Source organism: Rhinopithecus bieti, unplaced genomic scaffold (assembly GCF_001698545.2).
Source record: "Rhinopithecus bieti isolate Rb0 unplaced genomic scaffold, ASM169854v2 scaffold_22439, whole genome shotgun sequence".
Classification (NCBI taxonomy): Eukaryota; Metazoa; Chordata; class Mammalia; order Primates; family Cercopithecidae; genus Rhinopithecus; species Rhinopithecus bieti.
Genome location: NW_016810838.1, coordinates 1631221 through 1654818, shown reverse-complemented (window position 1 = coordinate 1654818; position 23598 = coordinate 1631221). Strand labels below are relative to the sequence as shown.

The window sequence follows — 23598 nt, the reverse complement described above, 5'->3', positions numbered from 1 at the left end:
ATAAAATTTATAATTTTAAGTATATATTTACAAATACATGTATATACATATATGTATATATGTATGCATGTCAAGTTTAGTTGGGTAAATATCCCAAAGTAAATTCAGCTCAGTTATTGAGGGGTTTGTTTTGCTTTGTTGTTTTGTAAGAGATATGAAATGATATTAACTGAAAGATAATCTTCCTGCTCTTGTGTTTACAAACCAACCTGATTACGACGCACTGACTAGTTTTGGGCTGCACAATTTCGTAGAGGCTATGGATGCAAATGTTTGCAAGAGAGTACTGGCAATGAGCTATTTAGATAACACACCCTGGAGGATCGGCTTGGGTCCTGAGATGATTTAGACAGGAGGAGAAAAGGATAAGGAATGGTGATATAGCAAAGGACAGCAGACAATTATCCGAGGGTGTTACTGATGAGGGTGGCAATTCCTTGTCATTGGTCCACTGTTTGCTATGTATTGGAATTTGTATGTAATTTTCTCTAGCTTGCTTTAAAAATAGAATCATCAATGCCTCATGAGACAGACAAAGGAGAGCCTGCCGTGGAATCTAGAGATAAACCTGAATGACCTTTCAAGGTTCCCTTTCTACACCAATGTGAAAACACAGAATAAGATACCAGCATTACTCAACAGACCTGGTTACAGTAAGTATGAATTACAATGCAGGAACATATGTCACTTCTTACACAAACAGTGAGGCAGGCTATCTGATATTGCTTTAAGAAATTATGTGGGCCGGGCAAGGTGGCTCAAGCTTGTAATCCCAGCACTTTGGGAGGCCAAGACGGGCGGATCACGAGGTCAGGAGATCGAGACCATCCTGGCTAACACGGTGAAACCCCGTCTTTACTAAAAAAATACAAAAAACTAGCCGGGCGAGGTGGCAGCGCCTGTAGTCCCAGCTACTCAGGAGGCTGAGGCAGGAGAATGGCGTAAACCCAGGAGGCGGAGCTTGCAGTGAGCTGAGATCCGGCCACTGCACTCCAGCCCGGGCGACAGAGCGAGACTCCGTCTCAAAAAAAAAAAAAGAAAAAAGAAATTATGTGGTCAGCTGAAGCAAGATGACACATGTAAATCTTTTTCATAAATCAAAGTATAAGCTCACAAATTCTCCATATAAATAGCCTCAGGAGGGGCTGCTCTGATGAAACTGAAAATGTCTCTTCCATATGTGCAGTTTTAGGCTTTATAACATTTAAAGAAAATATTCTAAAAGATAAAGTTGGCATGTAAAAGCACGGGGAAAGGAATCAGCAATGATCAGAGCAAAACAATTCTAGAAGGCATCTTAATTTTCATATGGCTCATTTGCATTTGAAACACTGTGAATTCCCATCTCACTTGTACAAAATGTGTACATATTTTAATACTTGCACTTGAAAGAACATTTTCCTAAATGTTTGGAAGATGATCAAATTTTAACTGGTGGACTTGTTTTCTTCCATCAGGTGTGGGGGAGATGTGGCTTCCTGGTATGAGAGGCAACAGTTGATTCTAATAGCAGAATAAGACAAAAATAAGAAAGTAAATTGAAAACAATTCTTATTTGTACAGTTTGATTTAAAGATGATAAGACAAGTGGATACTTATGGTACAAAGATGTCAAAATATATCAATTTTAAAATTAAGTAGGGTTACCTTTCCAAAAATTGAGATTTTCTGATACCTGAAAATTAGGTTCTATTACTTATTCTAGGATACCCATGGATATACTATTATTTATTTCAGTACACTTAATCTGAGTATCTAGTCAATGTTTAGGAGGTAGATGCCCATCAGCTACTATACAATAATTCCAGGAGACTACACAGTACCCATCTCAAAACAAATTTTTGTTTTTTAGACACCATTTCACTCTGTTTCAGCCTGTTGCCCAGGTTGGAGTGCAATGGGGCAATCTCAGCTCACTGCAACCTCTGCCTCCAGATTCAAGCGATTCTTGTGTCTCAGCCTCCCAAGTAGCTGAGATTACAGGCGTAAGCATCCATGCCCAGCTAATTTTTGTATTCTTGATAAAGACAGAGTTTCACCATGTTGGCCAGGCTGGTCTTGAACTCCTGACCTCAGGTGATCCACCTGCCTCAGCCTCCCAAAATGCTGGGATTACAGGCGTGGGCCACCCACCTGGCCTCAAATTTTTAATAGCTAGGATATTGGCAGAACAGCAAAGGCTTAAAACCTCTTTACTATCAACTTTAAACATTATTTAGTCTTAAGGAAACCACAATGAATGAAAATATTTTTTTCTGTAACATTTGTTTTCTGCCAGGTAAAATGTCTAGGATTCAGGTGTGTCTTCTGAAGGAAAACCAGAACTTGAAAGGCACTCCTGTCTTTCTCTTGGTCTGGCTCCCTGGGCACCTCACTTGAAGGAGAGAGCTGTTTAGAACTGGCCTCATGTGTGTGCTACAGGGGGGCCCACCATGCAGAGGTGGATAGGATGCAGTTTACAGAGGATGGAGAACATGGGCTGATCTCTGTAAATGAGCATCTCTAGGTACATGCTGCCCTTTGTGTTTCTTTCCTTTTGTTGCCTCTGGGCCTTTTGGAAGGCCTTGTTCACAGTCCCTGATCTGTATCAGCTGGGTTACAGGCATTGAAGGAAAGGGTAGCACAGCTGTAAACCCAAGCAGAGAGCTGGAGCTGTGAAGGGAGAGCAGCACCACCCCCCTCGAGGCAAGGTGAGGTCCGTGACAGATTCCCAGGGAGACAGTGATTAGGGGAACCTGGAGGCCAGCGGGGGCAGCTGACACTGTGCACCCTCCCAGGCCAGTGTGGGGGGGAATCCGGTGAGGTTTTTTTTTTTTTTTTTTGATGGAGTCTTGCTCTTGTTGTCCAGGCTGGAGTGCGGTGGCATGATATTGGCTCACTGCAACCTCTGCCTCCAGGGTTTAAGGGATTCTTCTGCCTCAGCCTCCCAAGTAACAGGCACCCACCACCACACCAGGCTAATTTTTGTATTTTTAGTAGAGACGGGGTTTTGCCATGTTGGCCAGGCTGGTCTCGACCTCCTAACCGTGTGATCCGCCCGCCTCGGCCTCCCAAAGTACTGGGATGTTTTTATTATTATTTTTGAGACAAAGTTTCGCTCTGTTGCCCAGGCTGGAGTGCAGTGGCACAATCTCAGCTCACTGCAACTCTGCCTCCCAGGTTCAAGCAAGTCTCCTGCCTCAGTCTCCCAAGGAGCTGGGATTACAAGTGCCCGCCACTATGCCCGGCTAATTTTTGTATTTTTAGAAGAGACAGGGTTTTGCCATGTTGGCCAGGCTGGTCTCAAACTCCTGACTTCAAGTGATCTGCCCACCTCGGCCTCCCAAAGTGCTGGGATTACAGGCGAGAGCCACTGTGCCAGCTGAGATGTTTTTAACAGGACAGTGTCCTTTTACACACAATTCACACTGTCTTTCAGATTGCTGCCTCAGCAATCTTTATGTAATTTTTTTGTTGTTATTTAAGTATAAGCTGCATTGGGCTTGGTTTGCAAACATTTAAGAGTAAAAGGTAAAATGACCCATGTAATCAAAATATGGATACCTGGAGATTTTGGATACACAGAACTGATTTAACATTTCATCTTCTTGATTAGTTTGATTTTTCTCTCCCAAAAAACTCCTATTTTAACTATGAAAAGGTTGGGAAAAGCCAACACTTTTTTCTTTATGGAAAACATGCTAATGAGAAGACAGATGACTGAAAATTAGATTGAAGATGAAAGATTAAGCAAACGCAAAATCTGCTAGCTGTGAAAATTGCTAGCCTCTGATAAATTGGAAATTACCAGCTTGGTTTATTATTAGGCAATGTTCGTCTACTTACTTATTTTAATAATATTAAGGACCTTCTATGGGTCAGATACTGTTTTAGGTGCTGGGTTTACAAGGTGAGAAAAAGCCCTGAACCAAAACAAATCTATTTCCATGGAGTTTATGGTTTAACTTCAAAGTTTTCTGAAAGCAAGTGAAGGACAGTCACCTGATAAACTGCAGAATTAATGTTTGTCATAAGAGTCACTGTACTGTTCTGCAATACTGGCCCATTGGATAGAATTTGTTTCCCAGATGTCTGGGTTTCATTCCTTTGTAGCTGGCAGATCTTGGTTTTGAGAAAAAGCCTAGGAAAGGCAGACTTAGGTGCCTGCCGTGGGTGAAAAGATGGAAGAGTCAAGTTACCTTTATTGCACATCTGGAGGCTACAGAAAGAAAGGCACTTGGATTCCTTTGCAATGCTGGCAAAACTCAGTCCTGTTGGAATCAGCGTTTTATTGTACAAAGTTGTTCTATTATGGGTATACGATCTTGTGGGTGGTATATCCAATCAGAGCAGCCAAACAGTTGTGTAACAATTTGATTCAAGTGTGTTTGGAATAAGATTTTGTAATAATAATCTTGATATTTTCATAGTTCTATGGTTTTATTACATCAATTACCAATATTTATTAAGCTAGACAAATACAACTACACCAGTACAAACGAAAGGTCTTGGTGTCCACCTTGTCTCACTTTGAAAGGCAGACAAACAAAAACAAAAAAGGAATTCTTTTTATAGCACTTTAACTTTTGAGTGGAAGTACCTGCTGGCGTCTGCTGTTTCTTCCTTCATTACGCGCTTTTCTTTTAATTTGGTCCTCGTGAAAAGAATCAAAGTAGGAGCTCTCCAGCAGTTGGGAACAGGTTAATCTGTCATCTGGATTCATCTTCAGACACCCCTTTGGAGGAACAGAATCGCAAAGAAGATACTAAGGGAGGGGCTCATTTTGTTACCATGCCCACAAACTGAGCAATAACTTGTTAGGATAAATATGGGTTTAGAAAATCTTCAAGTTTGTGTATTATCAAGTAGTTGGAGCTTGCTAATAGGATTGCTCTTCTTTTTGCTACTTCAAGGTCTTTTGAGGGCAGAATGAATAGATGGTCAGTGTCTCTCTGAAAGAGGCCGCCTGTAGATCCAGTGTTCCCACCAATGACATTTTAAAATCACTACTGAAAGCAAATTGCAGCAGTCTACAGAGTGTAGTCCCTGGACTAAAAACATCAGCGTTGCAGGAACTTGCTAGAAATGCGAAGTCTTGGGTCCTACACTCCGCCTGCCAAAGGGAATTGAAGCACTGGAGGTGGGGCCCGGCAGTTTGTGTTTAACGAGCTCTTTGGGTGATTCCGATGCCCATATGCTCAGGTTTGAGAACATCTGGGTTAAGGAGATGGCTGAGGAAGTGAGAACCTCAGTCATGAGAATGAACCTAAAACAAGGAGAAATGAATGGACTATATGTTCATATAAAAATAACTACAGGCAAAACAGAAAAGGTGACATTATGACCCTTCTATATTTGAGACCATTAGAAGCCTCTAGGTCGGCTTCTGAGAGTGGGGAAGAGTATCACAGCAGAGGGGCTGTGGGGTCCTGACACAAAGAGGTTTTCTCTGAGAAACACTGAAACTCCAGCCAGACAGTGGGACTTTGCCCATCAATAAACACAGATTATGATCCATAAACAGCAGCTTTAAGCCAGACCTGGTGGCTATTGCCTGTAATCCTAGCACTTCGGGAGGCCAGAGGTCTAGACCAGCCTGGGTAACATAGTGAGACCCCATCTCTCCTACATTTGCATTTTTAAAAGGAGCAGCTTTACAATACACAGATGACCTGAAAATTATTGCCTTCCATCCATAAGAGAGAAATAAGGCTCACCACCATCACAAACATTGTTTTGAGACATTCTGAAGCCCAGACAATTGCATTGCCTGAGGCTGCCCCAGCCGGGCACTGCTCTGTGGTGTCTGTTCCTCCCTGACCCCAGCTGACCTCAGATCTCTGAGATCCCTGAAGCTACCTGCCCCTAAGCAGTATTACCTGGCCCTTGGCGAGGGATCTGATTAGTCCTGTTTTTCAAGAAACAATCCTGCTCAGCAAAACTAGACTTACCTGTCACTCCATGTCTACTGCCTGGTCCAAGCAAATGACCCCTAATTAATGACCCATGCCATATATCAACTCCAGCTGCTGAAGCATTCTCCTCAAACTCTAATACTGTCAGTAAAGTATTAGGACAGAAATACTTTTTTTTGTTTGTTTTTTTGAGACAAAATCTCATTTTGTCAGCCAGGTTGGAATGCAGGGGCACCATCTCGGCTTACTGCAAGCTCCGCCTCCTGGGTTTGAGCGATTCTCATGCCTCAGCCTCCCAGATAGCTAGAATTACAGGCATGCACCACCATGCTGAGTACATTTTTGTATTTTTAGTAGAGACAGGTTTACCATGTTGGCCAGGTTGGTCTCGAACTCCTGACCACAAGTAATCTGCCCGCCTCGGCCTCCCAGTGCTGGAACTACAGGCGTGAGCCACTGCACCTGGCCAGAAAGACTATTTTGAATACAAGCTGTGATAGTCTCTATTTCTTTATCACTCAACTCTGGTTTTTGCTTCCACTGTTCCATTAAAGTGGCTCTTGTTATCAACACCTCTGACCTCTACTTCCGTATCCTTCAACCGATCATGTATTTTGAATTCTGTCTCCTCAATAGCATTAGACACTACTGAACAAGCCCTCCTTGAAACTTTGTTTCTCTTTGGCTTCTCTAATCTCTCACTTTCCTTGCTCCTTCCTCCTGGCCACTCCTTTTCAAACCAGCCTTTGCTAGTTTACCTTCTTCTCCACTGTGGTTGGATAAAGTTCCTCAAGGCCAAATCCTAGCCACCCCTTTTTTTCTCATCTATTCTTGGTTTCTAGGTGATCTCTTTGCTGCCGATGGCTTCAATGATCAAAGTTTACCAGAGATTTCCACATCTACAATTCCATTCCAGACCTCCCCGAGGAACTCCAGACCTGCAGGCGCAACTGCTTACTTAACATCTGTCTCAAGGTCACTGTTGTGGGTTGAATTGTGTCGCCGCAAAAATATATACGTTGAAGTTCTAACTCCCAGTACCTCAGAATGTTACCTTATTTGGAAATAAGGTCTTTGCAGAAGTAATTTATGAAGACAAGGTCATAATGGCATGGAGTAGACCCCCTAACCCAATTATAATTGGTTTCCTTATAAGAAGAGGGAAGATGGTATAGACAGACACATAGAGTGAATGCCATGCTATGACGGAGGCAGAAATTGGAGTTACTTTGTCACAAGCCAAAGAATGCCTGGGGCTACCAGAAGCTGGAAGACGCAAGGAAAGACCCTTGCCAAGAATTTTCAGAGAAAGCCCGGACCTGCCAATACCTGAAAAACCAATACAGGCACTGTATCCTTGCCACCTCTTCTACGTTATTCCCCATATATCAGTCATAATTAAGTCCTATCAGTTTTCCTTTCAAATATATCTTGAATTTATTCACGATTAATTTAATTTAATTTAATTTTAGAGATGAGGTTTCACTGTCGCCCAGGCTAGAGTGCAGTGGCACAATCATGGCTCACTGTGGCCTTCAACTCCTGGGCTCAAGCAATCCTCCCACCTTAGCCTCCCAAGTAGCTGGGACTGAAGGCAAGTGCCACCATTCTCGGATAATTTTTATTTATTTTTTGTGTTTTGTAGAGATAGGGTCTGACTTTGTCCAGGCTGGTCTCAAATGCCTGGGCTCGAGTGATTCTCCCGCCTTGGACTCCCAAAGTGCTAAGATTACAGGCATGAGCCACCATGCCCAGCCTCATTCACTCATTCATATTTTTATATGGGCTTTCAAAACTATTGAAATCTAGTCCATCACTAATACCTATGAATTTTCATTTTAAAGAACATTTTTAGATTCTTAGAGGACACTACTAATGCTGAGCTCCCTCCATGGAGTCTGAGCTGGAACAATGTCCTGCTTGATTAGTTCTGAAGCACTGAGATGAACTCAGTAGAATTGAGGCTTCTGAGTCTTTGCCTGCCTGGATTAATAACTTTCTGTATATCAAGAAGCTGACGAATTAATCAGAGGTGTTCCCTGTAGACATGCTCCTAACCCAGAAAACGTCTTGAAGATGGGAGATGAGAAATCAAAACTGTAAAGTCCAAGTCAGGATCCTTTTCTTAAGTCCAAACTTCAAATTTCACAGAAAACGTTCTAATAAAATTTCTAATAGTCTATAGTCTCCTTCTTGATGACAAGCTTAAGCTGATATAGTGATAGGATAGTCATGACTATGGAAATAAATGAGTAATAAATAAGAAAGATTGTGCTCATGGTCTCGTTTTAAACCTAATGAAGAGAACACAAAAGACCTGCCATAGATTGGCTACTGCATGCCGCTGCTCTCCTTGACTCCGCCATTGCCCAATACGTCATCCACATGAGCAGTTCCCTGCATAGGTTATGATTCGGTCCCATGGGATAAACACCAGTTATGGCAGCCAGTACTTATTTGCTGTTAAAGATGTCCTGGGCTGGGTACAGTGTCTCACACTTGTAATCTCAGCACTTTGGGAGGCCGAGGTGAGTGGATCATGAGGTCAGGAGATGGAGATCATCTGGCCAACATGATGAAACCCCGTCTCTATTAAAAATACAAAAATTAGCCCAGTGTGGTTGTGCGCGCCTGTAGTCCCAGCTACCCAGGAGACTAAGGCAGGAGAATCGCTCGAACCCAGTTGGCGGAGGTTGCAGTGAGTGGAGAACTCCAGCCTGGGCGACAGAGCAAGACTCTGTCTCAAAAAAAAAAAAAAAAAGGACGTCTCAATTGCAAAGATTTAAAGTGTTCTTTCATCTACCATGGGGCAGGAGTCTATAAGATAGGGTGTGGCCCATGAAATAGCGCAATCCTTGATGCACTGAGAGGATTCTTGGGCCTTACGTTGATACTTACGGGTCTAAATAAAATAGTTGAGTAACAAACCTAGCTTCATCTAAAAGCGTAGGCAGCCAACCAGGGCTCTTCATCTTTGGAGATGAGGACGGGGAACTTGTCCTACATCTTGCAGTTTTCATGCCCCAGAGTTGCCTTCGAGGGAACCACAGGTTGTCTCTGGCTTCCATCTGAGAATTGCTTGGGCTTGCAGTGCTTGATGCTTCCCTTCTCCCTTGCAGGTTTTGCTAAATTGCAGGTGGGTCAGAACCATCTGTCAAGAACAAGGTCAGGGAATTGGGCTTCTAGGACAGGACCTGCTGAGTGCTGGATGAAGGCAGGTCTGGGCAGTAAGACAGGACAGATGGCAGCTGAGGTCAGGTGGAGCAATGGTATGGGGAGTCCAAGAGCACAGGGGTATCTGGCTCTGACTCTCAGGAGGACTCAGGTTGAAGCACTCCAGCACTCTGGATAGCACCATGGCAGTGATCAGCACTCCCACAAAGGGTGGTCTACAAAGTTGACTCTAGGTCATCCAAATGGCCCCGCCGTCTAGATCAGATGAGTCTTAAACTGAGTTGTTTATCATAATCACCTAAGGGCATGTTTAAAGATACACATGCCAAGGTCCCACTCATGAAAATTCTCCTTCTCAATCTGAGGCTAGATACCGGAATCCATATTTTTCAAAAGCTCCCAGGCCATTCAGATGAATAGCCACATTTGGAAGACACTGCTGTAGACCGAACTTAATTGACTGTTAAAGACAGATACCCTCTCCAGTATCCTCATACCCTTTGTCCAATGAGCTTTTGGTATATACAATGGATGGCAGGGTCACACACCTTCTAGTGTGGCTTCATTTGGTCAAGCATGAATGGCAGACTAGGCAGAGGTAAGTTTCTTCTGCTTTTTATTTGAATCTGTCCTTGGTTTGACCATCTCTCTTAGGCCTAGTGCAGGAGCTAGGTCTGGTGTCTACATGGCTCTGATTTTGCCTCATCTACTAATGTTAATAGATATGTTAGAACAATGACTGCTTAAACCACTGATGTCCCTTTAACTGGAATTATTTTACAGTTCTTTATCATTTTCAATGACTATATCCTATTTTGGCATTATTTAATCCACTGTCCACCCCTCCTCAAATTACCAGCTTCAGTCATTACAATTTATAGCTAATAAGAGTTATAATTGATTCTTAAGTACCTTCATGAAGTTCAGAGCTACAGGATGAGCATCTGAGAACTTTTCCTCAAGAGTTTCCTGAAAAATAAAGTTAAAACATTCAATATTACATAACAACAAAGTAATTGTGTGTGTGTGTGTGTGTGTGTGTGTATGTGTGTGTATTTAGAGACAGGGTCTCCCTCTGTCTCTCAGGCTGCAGTGCAGTGGCATGATCATAGCTTACTCTAACCTTGAACTTCTGGGCTCAAGAGATTTTTACACCTCAGCCTCCTGAGTATCTAGGACTATAGGTGGGTGCCACCACACCCAGCTAATTTTTAGTTTTTTTGCAGAGATGGGGTCTTGCTATGTTGCATGAGCTGGTCTCAAACTTCTGGCCTCAAGTGATTCTTCTGCCTCAGTCTCCTAAAGTGCCGGGATTATAGGGGTGAACCAGCTCACCTGGTCTATATTTTGAATATATGAGTAATAACAACACTTTAAAGAAAGACTCTCTAGTAGGTTAGATAATTCATTTTAAATATATTTTTTTAAAATCATGCTTTTATATAATTGTACACGGTAAAGATCTGAAATACATAAAATGAAGTTATTTTCTTAATTTCACAATGTCTTACAGTTGATGCTGGGTAAATGTGGGTCCCAAATGCTCCCGTCTGAAATCCTACAACAGTGCCGTAAAATCTGTGCTTGATCTACTTCTAAGGATGTTTTCGAGTATTCACGAAAATACCTTGGACTACATGCATAAGAACACTACAGAAACAAAAGAATGAAAAACACAACATTCAGAATGATGAGGAAAGAAGGGGATGGAGATGCCTGAAAGATAACGGTGGGAAACTTAAGACACTTAAATTTGTTGTAGTTTATTCTTTAAACACATGTTATATAAATATTCCTTTGTAACCTTTAACCTTGCAGTTCAACCTTTAACCTTGTATTACATTTGTTAAAGGTTTTAACAAAGACAATAAAAAAGAAAACCAGTATATAAATCAAGATATTATATGAAATAATTGATTTTAAATGAACAGGGTGTCTAGAGATGGTTGGGACCATTTGGAGCTCAGGTTATTTGGACAGTTCATGCCTATCATAGATCATGATCTGCCTTCTCAGAGTTTTTTCCATCCGCACATGGTTCTGACTGCGGACACATGCTTTTCCTGGCAGTTTTTTCTTTTATAGGCAGATTCTGGACCATCTGGAGCTTTAAAGAGCATAGCCTGAACTTAGGTAACACACACAGGAAGTCAATGTCTTCAGAGAGTAAGAGAGAGAGTCAAGTGGTCATTGATATGTTTTCAAACAAAGGCAAAGACCATTGCAAGAGTAGAGAGATGATCCCTGTGATTTGGAGTTTAATGAGTACAATGGGGATCATTTTGTAAAACAACCACCCGTGTAAGAATATATGTTGTGAAAAAAGCTTTTGATTGATTTGAGTTTTGTTTTACAAGCCAAAAAAATTTTTAAATGCATTTGTGTCAAAATGAAGAAGACTACTATAAGTAGTCTTTATGAGAATATAACTATTTAAGGGAAAATTCTCCTAAGGCTTTGACCAATGGATTAAAAGTATGTCGTATCTAAGACACTAAATATACTTTCACTTTAAATTTAACATTAATTTTTGAATAGTTAAGACAAGTAAACATTTAAAGCATTTTCCTGGCTCATTGTAATATAGTTTTATATAGTTTCTTCAATATGTGAGATATGGTTTGGCTCTGTGTCCCCACGCAAATCTCATCTCAAATTATAACCCCCATGTGTCGAGAGAGGGAGGTGATTGGATCATGACGGGGGTTCCTCCATGCTGTTCTCATGATAGTAAGGGAGTTCTTACAAAATCCGATTGTTTCAAAAGTGGCAGTTTTCCCTTGTGCCCTCACCTCTCCTGCCGCCTTGTGAAGAAGGTGCCTGCTTCCCCTCCTGTCATGATTGTAAGTTTCCTGAGGCCTCCCCAGCCATGCAGGACTGTGAATCAATTAAACCTCTTTCCTTTATAAATTACCCAGTCTCAGAGAAGTTCTTTACAGCAGTGTGAAAACAGACTAATACACTGTGTCAATATGTCACAAGGAAAACAGAAGCCAAAACCACAAATATTAAAAAAGAAACAGCCCGGGCATGGTGGCTCATATGAGTAATTCCAGCATTGGGGAGGCTGAGGTGGGAGGATCACTTGAGTCTCAGAGGTTGAGGCTGTAGTGAGCCATGACCTTGCCACTGCACTCCAGCCTTGGCGATAGAGTGAGACATCATCTCTAAATAAATAAATAAGAAACAACTACCTCTTTAAAGAAAGCAGCAACACAAGTAATAAAATATTCAAGATAGAGCAGTTTACCATATCTTCTGGTTCAGGTATACTGATGCTGTGGAAAAACCGGTTACTTTTAAAGATTGATTGATGTCTTGGGATTAATTTTCCTGTAAAATACAAACCACATAATTCATCATAAATTTGGTAAAGAATAATCAAGTGTTTAAATGGTTAATGCCTGAAGGCCAGGTGTGGTGGCTCACACCTGTAATCCCAGCACTTTGAGAGGCCAAGGCAGGTAGATCACTTGACGTCAAGAGTTCGAGACCAGCCTGGTCAACATGGCAAAACCCCATCTTTACTAAAAATACAAAAATTAGCCGGGCGTGGTGGTCAGTGCCTGTAATCCCAGCTACTCAGGAGGCTGAGGCAGGAGAATCACTTGATCTTGGGAGGCAGAGGTTGCAGTGAGCCAAGATCATGGCACTGCACTCCAGCCTGGGTGACAGAGCAAGACTCCATCTCAAAACAAAAACAAAACAAAGAAACAAAAAAGACAAAAAACAGGGTTAATGCCTGAAGTGCAGGTGTGAAAGAAATATTGTGCCTGATTGGTCCCTCCAGAGTTGAGAGGAATGGGATTCTGCAGACGTATGCCTTCTCAGGTAAGAGCAGTTCTCCCAAACCAGTCTCTTCGTCACATGTGGTCATCATTCAGCCTCCATCAAAAGGTGAAGACTGGGTGTGTTGGCTCACGCCTGTAATCCCAGCACTTGGGGAGGCCAAGGGAGGTGGATCACAAGGTCAAGAGATCGAGACCATCCTGGCCAACATAGTGAAACCCTGTCTCTACTAAAAATACAAAAAATTTGCTGGGCGTGGTGGTGCACACACCTATAGTCCCAGCTACTTGGGAGGCCGAGGCAGGAGAATCGCTTGAATTTGGGAGGCAGAGGTTGCAGTGAGCCGAGATCGCACCACTGTACTCCAGCCTGGTGACAGAGTGACAGTCCATCTCAAAAAAAAAAAAAAAAAAAAAAAGACAAGGTGAGAGAATGGTACTACGGTCTTTACACACATTATCTCATTTAATCTCATAAATGAGATTTGATGAGACTTCATCTCATAATCTCAAGACAATAGTTGTTATTTATTTATTTATTTATTTATTTAGAGACAAGGTCTCTCTCTGTTGCCAAAACTGGTGTGCAGTGGCACAATCATGGCTCACTTCAGCCTCGATCTCCCAGTCTCAAGCAATCCTTCCACCTCAACCTCCTGAGTAGCTGGGACTACAGGTATGCGCCATCATGTCCAGTCAATTTTTTAAAATGTTTTGCAGATATGGGGTCTGCCTATGTTGCCCAGGTTGGAGTAGTTGCTATTTTAAATCCCTATTGTTCCAATGAGGAAAATGAGGTTCAGAGAAGTGTGATAACTTGTCCAAGATCACACAGTAACCTAACAGATCCAGGATTTAAACTCAGGTCTGTAATGCAAATTTCCAGAATCTTTTCAGGGAATGAATCAGACAAAGTGTGGCCTGTAGTGGTACTCTACCCCACATTTTTCATGCTGCAGAATTTTCCATAATATGTTGGAACTGAACAGGGAACTGTCCAGCAGCCATGCTGCCAGGAGAGCCTGTGGGAAGGAATTAACAAATTCTCATTTTATGTGTAGAGGTATCATTTTCTTTGCATCTATGCTGTTGGCATGAAGCTGTGGCTCACTTTTCAGGTTATGCTGACACATAATGAAAGCTCACGAAAGAAACCCTTGGAGTCCCATTCCTATTCTGCACTTACCTGGCTATGCAACTTCAGGCCAATCATGGAAGCTCCCTAAGCCTCTGTTTCCTCATTTATAACATAGGCACAATTAAAAACATTGTAACTTCCTTAACAGGTTTTTCTTAAGACTGAAAAAGATGATGTGTATGAAAGTAATTTGTAAATTCTAAAGTACTATACAAAGAAGATGTGTTAACATTATTCGAAACTTCAGCAGCCACTCCTAATCAGGAAGTAAAATCAGACTCTTAAACTCTTGGGCAGGGGTCTGCCAAACTATGGCCTGCAGGCCAAATCTGGCCTAGCGCCTGTTTCTGTACAGCTTGTGACCTCAGAATTGGTTTTACATTTTTAAGCAGATTTTTAAAAGTCAAAAAAGATTTTTTGATATTTTGTTGCATGTGAAAACTAGAAGAAATTAAAATTTCTGTGTCCATAAAGTTCTATGGGAATACAGCTGTGCTCATTTGTTGACATGCTGTGTATGGCTGCTTTTGCACTACAATAGCAGAATTGGGGAATTGCAACAGAGACTGTACAGTCTGCATAACCTAAAATATTTACCATCTAGCTTTTTATGGAAACAATTTGCTGATTCCTGCTCTAGAATAAAGGGGGGAAACCTCTTTTACAGTGGACAGAAATTGCACTTGATCGAATATCTTACAGTAGGCTCTCAGCAGCTGACTCATATCCTTATCCCTATCTTAGTCTGATATGGAAAGTAAATGTATAGTTTATTCCATGGCTAATTGACTTTTCCTGGAAAGGGGCCTGAGAGTTCCCTGAGAGGAGTTAGGGTTCTACATGTTTAGAAAAGGATTGGGCTTTGGCTACAACCCAGACCCCAGAACAACCATCCTGAGTTGTTTGAAGAAGCAATAAAACTCTTGTTTTTTCTATTTTTGTATGTATGTATGTATGTATGTATGTATGTATGTATGTATTTATTTATTGTAACATATGAATGCTATAACAATTCAGCAACTGTCGCCATAAAATGCAATTCATACCTAGTGTTCTGATTATCAGATAAAGTTGGTCCAAATCTGATTTTCCAGGCCACAGTGGCTGGCCTGTCAGGAGCTCTGCAAAAACGCAACCAATAGCCCATATATCTACTGAAGAACCATACTGAGTATCTCCCACCAGAAGTTCAGGAGCTCGGTACCATCTCGTAGCTACATAATCGGTGTAGGCATCTCCTGGAACTGCAAATGCATCAATCAGATCAGGTAAGTCAATTCTCCCAGCATGTGAACTGCTGCCAAGAACACATCAGGCATTCAGCCTTCAATAACCGTCAGAGGCCATGATACTCTTAACAGTTAATGCAGTGAGGCACTAATTGAGGAAACAGTTACTGTGCATTGAGATAGTAAATTTGACATTCAAGAGCACTTTAGGTAATTAATATCTATTATTACTCCAAATTGGGGCAGTGGGTGGTGTTGTAGTGATGGGGGGAATGAGAATTTCTGGAGTGTGACTTTAAGTTGAAACTGCATTGTTGGTTTCCATTTTATCATCAGCATGGTGGTTGTGCGTTGAATTGCGTCCCCTCAAAAGACAGGTTGAAGTTCTAATTCTTGGTACCTGTGAATGTGACCTTATTTGGAAATAAGGTTTTTGCAGATGTAATTAATTAGTTAAGATGAGGTCATACTAGATTAGGGTGGACTCTAAATCCAATGACTTGAATCCTTACAGGGACACAGAGACACGGAGAATGCCATGTGATACTGGAGGCAGAGACTGGAGTGATGCAGTTGCAAGCATAGGAATGCCAAGGTTTCCCACATCCACCAGAAGCTGGGATAGAGGCCGGGCATGGTGGCTCATGCCTGTCATCCCAGCACTTTGGGAGGCCGAGGTGGGCAGATCACTTGAGGTCAGGAGTTAGAGACCAGCCTGGGCAACATGGCAAAACCCTGTCTTTACTAAAAATACAAACATTAGCCAGGCATGGTGGTGTGTGCTTGTCATCCTAGCTACTTGGGAAGCTGAGGCAGGAGAATCACTTGAACTTGTGGAGGCTGCAGTGAGGCGTGATCGCGCCACTGCACTCCAGCCTGGGCAATAGAGTAAGACTCTGACTCACACATATACAAAAAGGAAGCTAGGATAGAGACATGGAAGGGTCCTCTCCTAGAGCCTTCAGAGGGAATGTGGCCCTGCTGAAACCTTGATGGCAGATGTCTGGCCTCCAGAATTGTGAGAAAATAGATTTCTGTTGTCTTCAGCCACTCAGATTGTGGTAATGTATCATGGCAGCCCCAGGAAACTAATGCAGCACTAGACAATTACATAAATTAATTTTTCTATCCAAATGTGTTACTTAGGACCCATGGTGACAAAGACCTCAATTTGACTCCTTGTACTATGTATATGAGTCCTCTGTGGTATGTGATAGACAGAAGACAGACAGCTGGGTGCACCCTCACTGCCCAGCCCTGCCCTATGCCACAGGTGTGGAGTGCCTGGACCCAAGACACCTGCCTCCAAGTGGATGGAAGCCAATCCCAGAATCATCACATGACCCTGAACGATGAGGAGCCCTACAAATGCATTACAGAGGAGGAACAACTGGAAAGCAGCCTGGCTTGCAGAGATGAGGTAATGGGCAATTCTCCTTAGTAAAGTCATCGGGTAGCCCCAGAGACGCTGCCACAAAAGGCAGCTCAGAAAATAGCGGCTGCAGCTCTAGTCAGAGAACAGTCCTCATAGGAGTGGGAAAAGGAAATAATCTTACTTGCTCATTGCTCTTTTATAAAATTATATAAACTTTTAAAGGATTAAAAATTAATAAATACTGTAATGGAAATTTGCAAAATGGAGAATAAGAAGGAAAATAACAGCCACTAGCAATTGTCACTATTTACAGGCTATGTCAGCTGTTTTATTTGTTTGGAACATTTTTCAACTTAAAAGTCATATATGCTCACTGCAGAGAATATGAAAAAATACATAAGAAAACAGAAAGAAGGTAAATAAACCCAAGTTTTACCACCCAAAGGTACCTTGTGTTAATCTTTTGGTGTATTTCGTTTGAGTCTTTTTCTTATTTACAGCATAGTTTTGAGTGCTTTTTCGGAGGCAGGGTGATGCCGTCTCCCAGGCTAAAATGTAGTGAAACAATCATAGCTCACTGCAGCTTTGAACTCCTGGGCTCATATGATCTTCCTGCCTCAGCCTCCTGAGTAGCTGGGACTATAGGGGCTTGAAACCATGCCTGGCTAATTTAAAAAAAAAAAAATTAAAAAATAATTTTTTTTTTAATTTTGTAGATGGAGGTCTCACTACGTTGCTCAGGCTGGTACAAGTACTTTTTTTTTTTTTGAGACGGAGTCTCGCTCTGTCGCCCAGGCTGGAGTGCAGTGGCCAGATCTCAGCTCACTGCAAGCTCTGTCTCCCGGGTTTATGCCATTCTCCTGCCTCAGCTTCCCAAGTAGCTGGGACTACAGGCGCCCGCCACCTCGCCCGGCTAGATTTTGTATTTTTTAGTAGAGACGGGGTTTCACCGTGTTAGCCAGGATGGTCTCGATCTGCTGACCTCGTGATCCGCCCGTCTCGGCCTCCCAAAGGGCTGGGATTACAGGCTTAAGCCACCATGCCCGGCCTGGTACAAGTACTTTTGATCATACTACATATAAAATTTTGTGTCCTGATTTTTTTCATTGAATTCTATGCATTTATCATGTTATTATAAACTCTTCCTAAACTTGAGTTTAATGGCTGCATAACAGCTTACCAAGTGCATATGCCAGGATTTACTTTACCTTTCCCAAATTGTCCAATATTTTGTCACTATAAATAACACCACATTATTTTTATTTTTATTTTTTTTTGAGACGGAGTCTTGCTCTGTCGCCCAGGCTGGAGTGCAGTGGCCGGATCTCAGCTCACTGCAAGCTCCGCCTCCCGGGTTTACGCCATTCTCCTGCCTCAGCCTCCCGGGTAGCTGGGACTGCAGGTGCCCGCCACCTCGCCCGGCTAGTTTTTTGTATTTTTTAGTAGAGACGGGGTTTCACTGTGTTAGCCAGGATGGTCTCGATCTCCTGACCTTGTGATCCGCCCGTCTCAGCCTCCCAAAGTGCTAGGATTACAGGCTTGAGCCACCGCGCCCGGCCTTACCACATTATTTTTCAGTAATCCCTGCACAAAACTTTTTCTGTATTTAGAATTATTTCAAGGCCCAGCACAGTAGCTGACGCCTATAACCTCAGCACTTTGGGAGGCCAAGGCAGGCGGATTGTGTGAGCCCAGGAGTTTGAGGCCAGCCAGAGCAACATGGTGAAATCTTGTCTCTACAAAAATAAAAAATAAAAAAAAATCAGCCAGGCATAGTAGCATGCACCTGTGGTCCCAGCTACATGGGAGGTTGAGGCAGGAGGATAGCTTGAGCCTAGGAGGTTGAGGCTGCAGTGAGCTATGATCATATCACTGCCCTCCAGCCTCGGCTACAGAGCGAGACTCCATCTCTAAAAAAAAAAAAAGGAGCTGGGCTTGGTGGCTCATGCCTGTAATCTCGGCACTTTGGGAGGCTGAAGGGGATGGATCACTTGAGCCTAGGTATTAGAGACCAGCCTGGGCAAAATGGCGAAATCTCTCTCTCTCTAAAAAAAAAAAAAAAAAAAGAATTATTCCTTTTCCTTTAGAACGATTTTCTATGAGTGGAATTATTAGATTGAGAGGTGTAAACATCCACTTATAAAATTATTATTATTATTTTTGAGAAGGAGTTTCGCTCTTGTTGCCCAGGCTGGAGTTCAATGGCACGATCTCAGCTCACCACAACCTCCACCTCCCGGGTACATGCGATTCTCCTGCCTCAGCCTCCTTAGTAGCTGGGATTACAGACATGCGTCACCACGCCCAGCTAATTTTGTATTTTTAGTAGAGATGGGGTTTCTCCATGCGGCTCAGGCTGGTCTCAAACTCCTGACCTCAGGTGATCCGCCTGCCTTGGCCTCCCAAAGTGCTGGGATTACAGGCGTGGGCCACCGTACCTGGCCCATTTATAAAATTATTAAAGAAATTTATGTTCTTTGTAGAAAACTTGGAAAATACAAAAAAGCATAAAGAAGAAAATAAAACATCACCTACCACCCAGAGAGAAACCAAGTTAACTTCTGGAATAGAACTGGGATCAGTCTGTATGTGCAGCTATGTGTTCTTTTTCACTTTGCCCCATGTTGTGAGGTACAGTGCTTCTCATGTCATTAAAATCCTTTAAAAATATATGTTTCACAGTATTAAGTCAGATAAATTCTTTAGCCATTTCCGTATTTCTGAATGATTGGGTTCCTCTTAATTTTTTTCTCAGTAATAAATGGTTCTACAGTGAACATTATGTTGTATTATTTTGGGGGGTAGTATCTTGGATTATGAGAGATTCCTAAAAGTGAAATGAAAGATACAAAGGGCACTTACTGCTTTCTCAAGGATTTGTTCAAAATTGTGTTCCCACTAAAAACAATCTTGTGAGCTCTGTGTAGTTATTGTTTGAAAAATCTGGCTGGGCACGGTGGCTCACACTCGTAATCCCAGCACTTTGGGAGGCTGAGGTGTAAGGATCACTTGAGACCAGAAGTTCGAGATCAGCCTGGTTTTACCCATGGTAAAACCCTGTCTCTACCAAAAATACAAAATTTAGCCCTGTGTGGTAGTATACATCTGTCGTCCCAGCTACTCGGGAGGCTGAGGTAGGAGGATTGCTTGAGCCTTGGAGGTGGAGGTTTCAATGAGCTGAGATCACGCCACTGCACTCCAGCCTGGGTGACAGAGTGAGACTCTGTCTCAAAAACAAACAAACAAACAAACAAAAAATACTCTGCCAGCTTCATTGGTGAAGAGTAGTATTTTAATGTGCATTTATTTGAGATCAGTGAAGATGAAGATTATTTCATGTTTTTAGCCTTTTCTTTCATCTGTGTACTGTTGATATCTTGCTAATTTTTCTACTCAGAGCTTTTGTGGTTTTTTTTTTTAAACCAATTTATATAAGCTCTTATCTATCAACCTATTACCAATTTTGAAATATTCTCTCCTTTGGTTATTGACTTTAAAATTTTTACCTCTCTGTGTATATCTATACATCTATGTATAGGAGGAGCTTAAATTTATTTTGTGGTAAAATATACATAATATAAAATTTACCACTTAACCATTTAAGATTGTACAATTCAGTGGCATGAAGTACATTCAGTGTTGCGCAACCGTCACCACTATGCACCTTCAAAATTTTTCCATCACCCCAGCCTGAAACTCTGTATCCTTTAAACAATAGCTCACCATTCTCCCTTCCCCCAGTCCTGATGACCACTATTCTTTTTTCTGTCTCCATGAATTTGACTATTCTAGGTAGAGCATGTAAATAGAATCATATGATATTTGTCCTTTTCTGTCTGTCTTATTTCGCTCAGCTTAATGTTTTCAAGGTGCATCCATGTCGTAGCATATATCAGAATTTCATTTCTTTTTAAGATTGAGTAAGATTTCATTATATGTATATACTACATTTTGTTTATCCACTCATCCGTGATGGACATTTGGGTTGTTTCCACCTTTTGTCATTGTGAACAATCCTACTATAAGCATTGGCATACAAATATCTTTAAGTCCCTGCTGTCAGTTTTTTGGGGGTATGTACCTAGAAGTGGAATTGCTGGATCATACAGTGATTCTATGTTTAATTTTTTTTTTTTTTTTTTGAGACGGAGTCTCGCTCTGTCGCCCGGGCTGGAGTGCAGTGGCCGGATCTCAGCTCACTGCAAGCTCCGCCTCCTGGGTTTACGCCATTCTCCTGCCTCAGCCTCCCGAGTAGCTGGGACTACAGGCGGCCGCCACCTCGCCCGGCTAGTTTTTTGTATTTTTTAGTAGAGACAGGGTGTCACCGTGTTAGCCAGGATGGTCTCGATCTCCTGACCTCGTGATCCGCCCGTCTCGGCCTCCCAAAGTGCTGGGATTACAGGCTTGAGCCACCGCGCCCAGCCTTATGTTTAATTTTTTGAAGAACTGCCATACTGCTTTCCACAGCAGCTGCACCATTGTACATTCCCACTAGCAATGCATGAGGGCTCTAATTCATATCTTTACCAACACTTGTTATTTTGTTCTGTGAGTTTTAAAAAAATAATAGTCATCCTAATGGGTGTGAAGTGGTATCTCATTGTGGTTTTGATTTGCATATCCCTAATGATTACCTTAAACATCTTTCATGTCCTTATTGGCCATTTGTATATCTTCTGTTTTACTTTTTATTTTTTACATTTTTAATTTACTTTCTTTTTGAGACAGGGTCTCGCTCTGTTGCCCAGGCTGGAGTGTAGTGGTGCGATCTCGGCTCACTGCAACCTCTGTCTCCTGGGTTCAAGCTACTCTCATGCCTCAGACTCCTGAGTTAGCTGGGATTATAGGTGTGAGCCACTGCGCCCTGCCTTATAGATCTTCTTTAAAGAAATGTCTATTCTGATGGTTTCTGAGGAAAATGGCGGATAGGAGGCAGGACTAACTTGCAGCTATGACTGGGACGGACGGAGCAGCGTGTGGAGACTGACATCATGAACTTTTGCTCCGAGAACTACCACAGGAACATACCAGGAAAGCCAAGAGAATCCACAGACCCTTTGAAGAAGGTGGATTACCGCTGCAGGCTCTGTGGGACAGCCAAGGAGCTCCGAAGACAAAGGTCATATTCTCCTGGGAGCTCTATGGCCCCACCCACTGCCTGATCCACCCTATGCTACGGCAGCTGATGTGCTCTTGAGAGCACTACCTCCTGGCTGGAGGTCAACCAACATAAACCAGTGCGTTTAACAAAAATACAGCCAAGTCAACCAACAAAAAACCAGTGTGTTTAACGAAAACACAACCAAGGACCCTCATAGAGTCCGCTTCACTCCCCTGCTACCTCTACCAGAGCAGGTGCTGGTATACATGGCTGAAAGACCTGACAATGGACCGCATCACAGGACTCTTTGCAGACACTTAGTACCAGCCCAGAGCCTGGTAGCTTCTCTGGGTGGCTAGATCCAGAAGAGAAACAACAATCAATGCAGTTCAGTTCTCAGGAAGCCCTGTCCCTGGGGGAAAGGGGAGAGCACCACATCAAGGGAGCACCCCATAGGATAGAAGAATCTGAACAGCAGCCCTCAAGTCCCAGATCTTCCCTCTGACATAGTCTACCCAAATGAGAAGAAACCAGAAAAACAATTCCAGTAACATGATGACAAAATAAGGTTCTTTTTTTTTTTTGAGGCGGAATCTTGCTCTGTTACCTAGGATGGAGTGCAGTGGTGTGATCTTGGCTCACTGCAACCTCTGCTTCCTGGGTACAAGTGATTCTCCTGCCTCAGCCTCCTGAGTACCTGGGACTACAGGTATGTGCTGCCATGCCCAGCTAAATTTTGAATTTTTAGTACAGATGAAGTTTCACCATATTGGCCAGGCTGCTCTTGAACTCCTGTTCAAGTATCTGCTCGCCTTGGCCTCCCAAAGTGTTAGGATTACAGGCGTAAGTCACTGTGCCTGGCCCAAAACAAGGTTCTTTAACACTTCCAAAAGATCACACTAGCTCACCAGCAATGGATCCAAGCCAAGAGATAATCTCTGATTTGACAGAAAAAGAATTCAGAAAGCCAACTATTAAGCCAATCAAGGAGGCAACAGAGAAAGATGAAGTCCAACCTAAAGAATAAAAAAATGATACAGGATATGAATGGAAAAATCTCCAGTGAAATAGAGAGCATAAATAAAAAAACAATCACAACTTCTGGAAATCAAGGACACACTTAGAGAAATGCAAAATGCACTGGAAAGTCTCAGCAACAGAATTGCACAAGTTCAGGGAAGAACTTCAGAGTTTGAAGACAAGGCATTCAAATTAACCCAATCTGACAAAGACAAAGAAATAAGAATTTAAAAAATGAACAAAGCCTCCAAGAAGATTGGTATCATGTTTAATGATGAAACCTAAGAATAATTGGTGTTCCCAAGGAAGACGAGAAATCTAAAAGTTTGGAAAACATATTTGAGGGAATAATTGAAGAAAACTTCCCTGGCTTCGCTAGAGATCTAGACATCCAAATACTTCTTGCTCAAAGAACACCTGGGAAATTTATTGCAAAAAGATCATCACCTAGGCACATAGGCATCAGGTTATCTAAAGTCAAGACGAAGGAAAGAATATTAAGAACTCTGAGGCAAAAGCATCAGGTACTATAAAGGAAAACCTGGCCGGGCGCGGTGGCTCAAGCCTGTAATCCCAGCACTTTGGGAGGCCGAGACGGGCGGATCACGAGGTCAGGAGATCGAGACCATCCTGGCTAACACGGTGACACCCTGTCTCTACTAAAAAAAATACAAAAAAAAGCTAGCCAGGCGAGGTGGCGGGCGCCTGTAGTCCCAGCTACTCGGGAGGCTGAGGCAGGAGAATGGCGTAAACCTGGGAGGCGGAGCTTGCAGTGAGCTGAGATCCGGCCACTGCACTCCAGCCTGGGCGACAGAGCGAGACTCCGTCTCAAAATAAATAAATAAATAAATAAGTAAATAAAATAAAATAAAATAAAAT

General features: G+C 42.4%; 1 protein-coding gene across 1 annotated transcript in view; it reads right to left on the bottom strand.

Moving 5' to 3' along the window:
- Positions 1-1207: 1207 nt before the first annotated feature.
- CDKL4 (cyclin dependent kinase like 4) overlaps positions 1208-23598 on the bottom strand; it is a 63216-nt gene continuing 40825 nt past the window's right edge. Inside the window, exons 5-10 of the mRNA XM_017892937.1 lie at positions 22608-22715; positions 15041-15238; positions 12319-12401; positions 9981-10037; positions 4580-4714; positions 1208-1503 (exon numbers count right to left, since the gene is read on the bottom strand). Coding sequence (XP_017748426.1) covers positions 1402-1503; positions 4580-4714; positions 9981-10037; positions 12319-12401; positions 15041-15238; positions 22608-22715 — 683 coding nt within the window. The 3' untranslated portion in view covers positions 1208-1401. The remainder of the gene's footprint in view (positions 1504-4579; positions 4715-9980; positions 10038-12318; positions 12402-15040; positions 15239-22607; positions 22716-23598) is intronic.